General features: G+C 38.2%; 2 protein-coding genes across 2 annotated transcripts; both read left to right on the forward strand.

Annotated features, from left to right (window-relative positions):
* The first annotated feature begins 3,839 nt into the window (after positions 1-3,839).
* Positions 3,840-4,184, forward strand: LOC127095228 (E3 ubiquitin-protein ligase SIS3-like). The gene has a single exon (XM_051033946.1). The coding sequence runs from the start codon at positions 3,840-3,842 to the stop codon at positions 4,182-4,184; it is 345 nt and encodes a 114-aa protein (XP_050889903.1).
* Positions 4,185-4,320: 136 nt separating this feature from the next.
* On the forward strand, positions 4,321-4,934 carry LOC127095229 (benzaldehyde dehydrogenase, mitochondrial). Its single transcript, XM_051033947.1, has 2 exons — positions 4,321-4,434; positions 4,527-4,934. Exons 1-2 carry the CDS (start codon positions 4,321-4,323, stop codon positions 4,917-4,919), a joined length of 507 nt encoding a protein of 168 aa, XP_050889904.1. The 3' UTR covers positions 4,920-4,934.
* The last annotated feature ends 4,599 nt before the right edge of the window (positions 4,935-9,533 follow it).

Here is a 9,533-nt window from a genome sequence, read left to right on the forward strand (position 1 = left end):
GTTTAAAATTACCCTTTTGTCCCAAGCAATATTCAGTAGTATGACAGCCATGATACCCTTGGTGTTGAGAAGCAATCCAATGGCAACTTCCATCTCGGGCAGGCATACCGAAGAAGAAGTGACAATCACAGAGCTCAAACTTTAGGTATGCATAACAAAAGCATAACCAAAACATTAAACCCGTTCTTTGGCTTCAAAGGAAAGGCAAGTTGATTCTAAAACCAAATCCAGCAAAGTAAACAGGACACAAAATCCCAGAAACAAAATCTGCCGACAATTCCAAACAACATCAGCAAACTTTCCATGAGGCAAAATTAATCCAAACACAAAAGCTCCAACAATAGGATGTGTACCGAGAGAATCCGTAATGTACGAACAAATAAACCTCCCGTCACACGTCCAACAGGTGTGATTTTCGCCACGTGTTCGTACTTGTTCTGTGTTCAATGATTGGAGTAAGGATAGGTCTCACCACAGCAAAGCAAAAAACTATGAACATCAAAGTAGAGATTACTAAGAGATAAGGCTTTCCACCTCTAGTCGAATAAGGAATCAACAAGGTAAACATAACCCAACCATATGCATCGTTAACATAGCTGCTGTCAATGCTATTTTCCAGCTTTGTATATAAAAGTTAAGATTAGCTAAGATTCTTGCAAGGACAGGGAAACCTGTTACAGAAAGTGCTAAACACCAGAATAAATATGCTTCGCCTTGATTTTCTTTTGGTGTTTGTGCGAAAACATCATTTTTATCTATAAGTTTTTTGTAGAGCTAGAAATCCAACACCAAATAACATTGGCGTCACAATGCCGGCAATTGCTATGCTTGTACCTTTCTTCCTTGATCTTAAGATGGTGTCTGAATTCATTTCTAAACCACTTAGGAACACATAGTACATTATTCCTAAGTTTGCAAAGGTTTCAACGGCTAGGATTCCATATTGACTATAACAAGGAAAATACCCATTCAAAATTTCCCAAAGACTTGACTCAGAGTAAAACCAGCCTGCCTTATATAAAATTCAGGAATTATTATATTTTTTTATCTCTCATTTATGAAACGCAGTCTTAATGTATGAACTTTTATATGTTTTTATGGAAGTCTTATGTATGAACTTTTATATGTTTTTTATGGAAGTCTTAATGTATGAACTTTTATATGTTTTTATGGCAGTCTTAATGTATGAACTTTTATATGTTTTTATGTTGAAAATTCAATGTGACTAACTATCATGTGTATTGATGATTCAAATTTACTGGCAAAAGAAGAAGAAATATATGATGATGAATACTTACCAACACCTGCGCAATAATGAGGGCACATGAAGGGGCTTAAGGACGAAGTAGAAAAGCCGAGAACCCAAAATATCATAAGCAATTTGGAGACACAAAAGAGGAACATGTTTTATCATATATCATCAGCCATCCAGATATTGTTTGAAGGACTAAATGAATACATTATAACATGCATAATTTGCCATCTCCATCTTTTCTTTTACTGTTCTTTCTTCTCTTGATTAGTTTCTTATGTTAATGTATTTTTTTTCTTCTCATTTAAATACTATGTTTTTTTCTTTTACGTGAATACACAAGTTAGCATTTGATGAACAATGATGTATTAGAGCTGGCAAATGCAGTTTACATTGTTTGTTGCTACTATTTTACAGAATGCTCTATTTTTTCATGATCTATGCTGCATTATGGTTGCTTTTTTATGATAGTTTTTTTGTGTAAAAAACATTACGTATATGTCATACCCCGATTTTGCTCCTAAATCTTTTTATGTTTGTTTGCATGCTTGGCCTAACCTTACTTTGGTTTTATATGAGGATTGTTTTTTTTTCCAAAGTCATGGTATTGTGTTTGTGGATACATCTATGGTCTGGTCATCTGAACACCCAGTTTCTTGTGTTTCTAGTCACTTGCCAGTCATGTTATTGGTTCATGGATACTATGTCAAAACCCTAACCTTATGGTCTTATTTCATGGTTTTGTTCATACACATTATCAGTCAAGTTATTTTCTTTCAAGAGTCAAACATTCAAGTTATGATTAAACCAATTGTGAAACCAACTTCAAACCATTTTTGTTAATCCATTTCAATTTTATTTCATTACATTTGATTCCATAAAAATACACACAAAATTGACACTTTGACCAATTGTTGACTTTGGTCAACAGTTGACTTTTTGGTCAACTTTGACCAAAGTCAACCCAAAATCCACAAACCCAATTTCACCCTAACCAATAATTCATTTTCCATTTACAAAGAAAATACAAAAAAATGCATTTTTGACCATTTGTTGACTTTGGTCAACGGTTGACTTTTTGGTCAACTTTGACCAAGTCAACCCTCACTTGCTCTTGCCCACCCAACTTGGCCTGGCCTTTTTCTTCAATGTGTCATCCAACCCTCATGTTTATTTATGTTCGTTCTTGGTGGCTTCCATCACAAATAACACATGTGGTGCACCTTGACTTTGTAGCTTTTGAACCATTAACCATTCGCCATTGGCCTGCCCCTACCATGGACCAAGGAGCCCCTAACAGTTCAACCATTATCCTTTGCTCATGCCCTTGGATGCAACAAAACCTTATACATGTGCAACAAATCCATGGATGCAGATGGTCTAGCCAATGCTGCTGCCACAATCATGTCACATCCTGCTTTGCAACAGCACCATACCACCGTCATCATGCTAGCCTGCTACAACACATCTGCTGCCATAAACTGATCAGGAATGGCCATGGATTAGCAAGGTTGCATATCACTCATATCAGTCTGCAAAAATACAAATAAGCCCAACTTAACTTGCAGTCATGTTCATTGCTTGGTACCACATTAAGATACCAAAACCTGTTACAGCATCCCAAGCAAAAATCCAAAGCATCTCATGTAGCACATATAGATGATGCACGCCGTCAAAACCAAGTTGTTCCTACAGTAATGCACACAAAAAAGGCAGGTAAGTGCAAATGAAATAAAACACGTTGTCATCGAATTCAGGCTGCAACAGTCAATCTACACCAGCATCAGGAAAATGGCAGTGTAAGGTTTTGGCGCTCAAGCGGAGAATTTGGTCTTTACCTATCGAAACAGAAGTGGAATGGTGAAGTAAAAGTTGAAGTTAGCCGCCAACTTGCCAACTTGCGTTAACATAACAACACCCTGCAAAATACCAAAGCCATTCATTAAATTTCCCAAGAGTTTCGGACATCCAAATTTTCAAAAGTTGAATTCAGAACTAGAGCTAAAGCGACAGCATATACTGAGTCTGAATCAGGATTTAACTAATCAGTTAGTTGAATTGGAGAGACATTTCAATGCCCTTGAACTGAACAAATTCAGTCAATATGGTGGCCATCACATTGGTCGCGGAGCTTCACAAAATAGATATGGACCCTCAAGGCACATTCAGTCACTGCATAGTTTACAGAATGCAATCAGGTCGCAACTTGTAGCTGCAGAGAGTCTCTCTGAATGCCTTTCAAAACAGATGACTACATTGAGTTTAAGGTCCCCAACTGAGGAGCAAAAGAATGTGAAAGCTTTTTGAAACAATAGGAGTTCCCTATGACGCTTCTTTTGGCTCTCCAGATACAAAAGTTCTTATGAAGACTCCTTCTAGTAAGAAGCTCTTGTTTTCTGATTTGACTAGTAGTAAAGAAAAATCCAAGAGAGTTCAAGGCAGTTATATGAAGAGTTGTGAACCAGAAACAGCTAGGAGGAGGAGAGACTCACTTGACCAGATGCTGCTGCATATCATCCAGGGCTTTACCTAACCACCAGCTCAGAGAGAAGCAGTTGAAGCATTGATTCAGGAACTTCCAAAGTTCATGTTAAAGGCTGTCCCTACTGATTGCAGTGAATGCCCCATCTGCTTAGAAGAGTTCCGTGTTGGGAATGAGGTTCGTGGCTTGCCTTGTGCACACAATTTTCATGTTGAATGCATTGACGAGTGGCTCAGGATGAATGTGAAATGTCCTCGGTGCCGTTGCTCAGTGTTCCCAAATCTTGATCTTAGTGCCCTGTCCAATCTTCGTCCAGACTCTGAACGATCTTCTGCCAGTGTTGTGACAACAACTAGCTATGTGAGAGAGACCAACCTTTACCCTGCTGAACTGCCCTGCATTCACCACAAACAGTTACCAAGTCTAAAATCCTGTTGTCCTGAACTATGAACTACTAACGCAATGAGTTTACTTGGATTTGAAAGCAAGGGAACAAAATGGGATTGCCACCAAATATGTCAGAAGCACATACAATCAATGGAAAACCAGGACCACTATTTCCTTGTTTGAAAAGCATACATTTGCAATGGAGGTAGAGCAAGGGAAGACATACCTCATGAGAATCATCAACGCTGCACTCAACGACGAGCTTTTCTTTGCCATTGCGGGTCACAACATGACAGTAGTGGAGGTTGATGCTGTTTATACAAAACCATTCACCACTCAGGCCATACTAATTGCTCCTGGTCAAACCACAAATGTTCTGGTTCGTGCCAACCATGTTGCTGGCAGGTACTTCATGGCAGCAAGGGCTTCTATGTTCAGCCTACTGTCTTCTCAAATGTTCAGGATGACATGCTGATTGCAAAGGAAGAGATATTTGGTCCAGTACAATCCATATTGAAATTCAAGAACACTGAAGAGGTAATTCAAAGAGCAAATAATTCAAACTATGGTCTTGCAGCAGGGATCTTCACAGAAAACTTAAACACTGCTAATACTTTGACAAGAGCACTGAAAGTTGGAACAGTTTGGGTAAACTGCTTTAATACATATGATGCTGCAATTCCTTTTGGTGGATATAAGATGAGTGGACAAGGCAGGGAAAAAGGAGAATACAGTATTAAGAACTACTTGAATGTGAAAGCTGTTGTTACTCCCTTGAAGAATCCAGTATGGCTTTGAGCATATGAAATAGAAGATCAATAAATGAGGATTTTATGATGAGAATGAGGAAGATATCCAACGAGTAGGAATGGAGGCATTTCAACTCAGAAGCATATGCCGACATTTTGCTTCTACTTGGATAACCATTCAAGATCTTCTGTGCTATGTACATGGACCATGTCTTCGGTCTCAGAAGATCACCCAGTGTATAATCTGCTGCATAACCTGCATCTCTTATCAACCTTTTACGCTGACCATCCCGTGATATAACCAAGCGGCGAGTTTGACTGACAGCATCAAATATGTCGCGCCAACAGTTTCTATGCACAGGAAATATGCCACTATCGAGTAACACATTAGGGAGGCTCCAATCAGGAACATTATGGCATCAGGAAAGCTGTGGCAGTAGGTAAGCTACCGAAGCAGGACCATTTGTGTTTGTCCTGGTAACTTACAGGTTGGTGTTATATTGGTTTCGGCTTCTTGGGACTAGTAAGCTATCCTCATCATTTTTGGTAGACCAAGCTCATCATACTTCCCCACCTCCTTCCTGCAAGCATCAAACAACACATATTATGTTCAAGTGAATTCGCAGCAGTGAATAGTTTTTTTTACCGGCAGTGAAAATATGCATCAATAAAAGGGAATCAAATATTTTCAAGGGAAAGTACAAGGTACATGTACCTTTTTCAGAATAAGCACCAAAACAGGGTACAAACTGGCGACACCAAAAGCACTTCCAAGTTTGACATCCCTTTGGTCTCAGTGGCCAATTCAAAGACCCTTGTAGTGTGACTATAAAAGAGATGCCACTGTTCATAAGAGGGGGCTGAAGAGAAAACCCTAATTCCTAAAGGTTAGAGGCGGCCACTGTTCACAGAAACCTGGAGGCGAAAATCTGAAGCAGAGAAAACCTAAAACCCCAAAATCGTACCTGGAGGCCAGCTTTCTTCGCATCCATCACCACCACCGCAGCGACGCTCTGTAAGAACCTCTCTTTCCTACTCTTTTTCTTTCTCTTCATGCTTGTTGTTTGATTGTTTTTGTGAGAGCTGAGAGTGTTTGAAAGAGGTTTCGTTGAGGGTAAGAGTGAGATTGAGTGAAATGTGAAGTCTGGGTGCGTGAGGTTGCCATTGTTGGGGAAGTTTTGAGCTCGTAAGATGCGAGAGAGAGAGGGAGGAAGACGAACTCCTCTGTATTCTCTTCCCCGTTCCATTTCTCTTTCTGTTTTCTTTTTTTATTTTTATTAATTTCTTTTTTATTATTTATTTAACTTAATTTGTTTTTTTTTACAGAGATAACACAAAAAACATAAGATTGTTTGTTTTGTTTTTATTTTAAATCTTTAGTCTGGGTTATATATTTAACGTAGTATCTCAGTAACAGATAATGATGAGTGGCCTAGTGGAGAAGGGCAGTGTTCATATTTTTGAGTGGGTGGGTTCAATACTCATGTGTGGCATTTTTTGGCATTTTATTTCTTTTAGCTATATTATTTTTTCTTTTAGCATTTTAGTTTCTTTTTATGTTTATGCCTTTATTACACTCATATGTTCATTTTGTTGATAATGCATAGTTGTTGTATTTTAGTTTAGTTTAAAACCATTTTTTAAAACTATAAAAATCATACTTTCTCTCGATTTAATATCGAGCCCATTTTTTTACACCCTTGTAAGTCGATTGCTTTTTAAGCATCGCCATCAACCTCACATAGCTTACTCTTGGGCTTCCTTACAATGAGACATGTCCCTTGCACTTACACTCATACATGGTTTAATGCTTCATTATTTCATTCTTTGATTATTTGATTCGATTATACTTGTTTATATCTTACTTGTTTGATCAACTGTGGCCTACTTGTATGGTGTATGAGGCATGTATTATTATTGTTTGTTTGCCATGAACAACCCCCATTCATAACAAATGTATCCCTCTCCCATGAAATGTATAATATTCTTTCATTCTTTATTCATCTGTTAATACAAGAAATAAAATGAATACCCGATAACCATTTCAAAACAAGACCAAAACCTCGATCCAACGTCGAGTAATCATTTTTCAAAACCTAACAGAACCAACACGTATTCATCCACCCTTTTGTAAGTCGATTGCTTTATGCATCGCCATCAACCTTGTAAGCCGATTGCTTTATGCATCGCCATCAACCTTGTAAGTCGATTGCTTCATGCATCGCCATCTACCTTTATCCCTGACACTTCTCCTTGCTCCATTCGTCGATTCTTGTTCCGATTAGGTAGCACCCATTAGATAGTAACCTTTTGTATGATAACATAGGTAGAATTCCCATATTTCTTTGCATGCTAACATTAGGTAGATATTCCCATTCGTAAATCCTAACACTTAAGTACATATTGCATGACAACTCTAGGGCAAAGCTTCCCCACTTCTAGACCTTTCCGAACGTCTCCGATCTTGTGGCATGTAGTCCGTTCTATTGCAAAGAGGTAACTGCCTAAGACTCGATTCAGCGAGCTGCGACACCTACTGCTAGGACGTGAACACATTGCCCACTCTCCTTTGACACAACTGGTGTCCTCCTTTTCTAAGTCCATGTTCAGATGGCAATCCCTATGTAGGGGAACTACGTCGCCCTGATTCTCATACCAGATGAGGTACGTAGGCAGGAGATCGTGCGAGATCTCTCTGGGCACCCTTTTCTTCCTTTTTGTGTGTGTGCTTGACAGTTATAGGCTCGAGTTCCCGACTCCCTATTAACTTGTTTGGTTGCTGTGTGCTTAGAAGCTGATGTAAGTCCATCGAGTGGCATTCGGGTTCCAGTGTGCGTGTGTTTTGGTTCGGATGTCGATGTAAGTCCAGTGATTGGCGTTCGGGCTCCACGTTTGCCTTTTTGTGTGTGTTTTGGTTCGGATGCTGATGTAAGTCCAGTGATTGGCATTCAGGCTCCATGTTTGCCTGCTTGTGTGTTTGTTTGTTTGGCGTGCGTGTCAGCCGAACTACGACAACTCTGATTCTCATGTTCAGATGAGATACGTAGGCACAAGATGCGATGTCTTGCCGAGTTTGACTAACGACTAACAACTAATCCTTGTTTGCTTTCGCCCTCGTTGCGATCGAGACATTCCCTTTCTCTTGCCCTAGTTGCAATTGAGACCCTTATTCCCGTAGTTAGGTTGAACTACGTTTTGCTCTGATTCTCATTCCCGATGAGATACGTAGGCATAAGACGCGATGTCTTAGCGAGCACACTTATCCTTAACCCCTAGGTAGCCGAGCTACGAAGACTCTGATTCTCATATTCAGATGAGATACGTATGCAGTGGATGCGACATCCGTGCGAGTCATTTTCTTTGACCCTTTCTCTTTTAGTAAATAGTACATTAGATAAACATACACCCTTTAGACAAGAAACAAACAAGAGTGGATCCCGTAGAGTACTACGGATGCGTAGGGGTGCTAATACCTTCCCTTCGCATAATCGACTCCCGAACCCAAGATTTGGTTGCGAGACCTTGTCTTTTCCTTTCCTTTCTCTTCAGGTTTACTTCGAGCGTTTCCTTTCCCTCCTTTGGGATAAATAACGCACGGTGGCGACTCTTCTGTCATCCTTTTCTCGCCGGTTGTTTTTCGCACCTCCGTATTTTTCGGGTTGCGACAGTATATCCGCTTCCGCCATACACTAAATTTAGACATTGAACCTCTATTAGTTACTTAAAACAAATTCAAATGGATGAAAACTAACTGATGACGATATCAGAATGTTCCATACCGCTTTCCGAATGTCTTCTTTTATTTCTGAAAATATTAAATTTGTTTTTAAAATTGTTTAAAAAAACTAATGTGACATTAAGTCAGATAAATAAAAGTATAAAAAAAACTAATGAGACATTAAGTCAGATAATAGAATTATAAAAGAGAAATGTATAAATACCAAATTAAAATTCTGAACTTAAAAAAAAAACTATTTTACATTATCTAAGATAAAATCATTATTCGGTCTATTTAATTATCAACCGTTCATAAAGAATAATAAGAATAAGATCGCTTTATTTATAAAAATAATAATTTATTGAGAAATTTTAATATAACATACCCAAAAAATAAGCATATTAATATTTTAACTATAGAAATATGCAACTTTTATCTCAAGCACCTTTAAAGTTGAGCACATAATTGATTAAATTAATATGTAACTATTTTAAACACATATAAGGCTTAGTCAACAAAACCTTCAGTCAGCTTCTATAGTCACATATATATAAAGTCCTTGGTCGAACTGAGTCTGAATCTTACACTTTCTAGATGCTGCAAATGTTCATAAAATCCAGAGGTATATAACAAATTCAGAATTTCAATAAGAAAATCAAGACATAATACTTAGAATATATGCCACAAGATTTGGTACTATAACACACATTAAAGGTTTCAGAATGCAATAAGGGTGTCTTTTATTTTGTAAACATCACATTGTGTAATAACAATACACTCTGATGATCTAGTAAAGTAAAAAACACAGTATTCTCTGATGATACAACTCATGTTTGATGACGGCCAGGGTCGACCCAATTATATCGGAGGCCCCGTTCTAATTACAAAAATGGACCCATTTTTTTTAAAACATAATTATAATAATTAAAAAAATATTAAAAATAC

The sequence above is a fragment of the Lathyrus oleraceus genome, chromosome 6, assembly GCF_024323335.1.
Source record: "Lathyrus oleraceus cultivar Zhongwan6 chromosome 6, CAAS_Psat_ZW6_1.0, whole genome shotgun sequence".
NCBI classification, from domain to species: Eukaryota; Viridiplantae; Streptophyta; class Magnoliopsida; order Fabales; family Fabaceae; genus Lathyrus; species Lathyrus oleraceus.

Coding starts and splice junctions, on each gene's coding strand:
- LOC127095229 (XM_051033947.1), top strand. CDS start 4,321: ATGGAGGTAGAGCAAGGGAAGACATACCTCATGAGAATCATCAACGCT. Junction 4,435..4,526: donor CAGTAGTGGAGGTTGATGCT/GTTTATACAAAA, acceptor TGTTGCTGGCAG/GTACTTCATGGCAGCAAGGG.
- LOC127095228 (XM_051033946.1), top strand. CDS start 3,840: ATGTTAAAGGCTGTCCCTACTGATTGCAGTGAATGCCCCATCTGCTTA.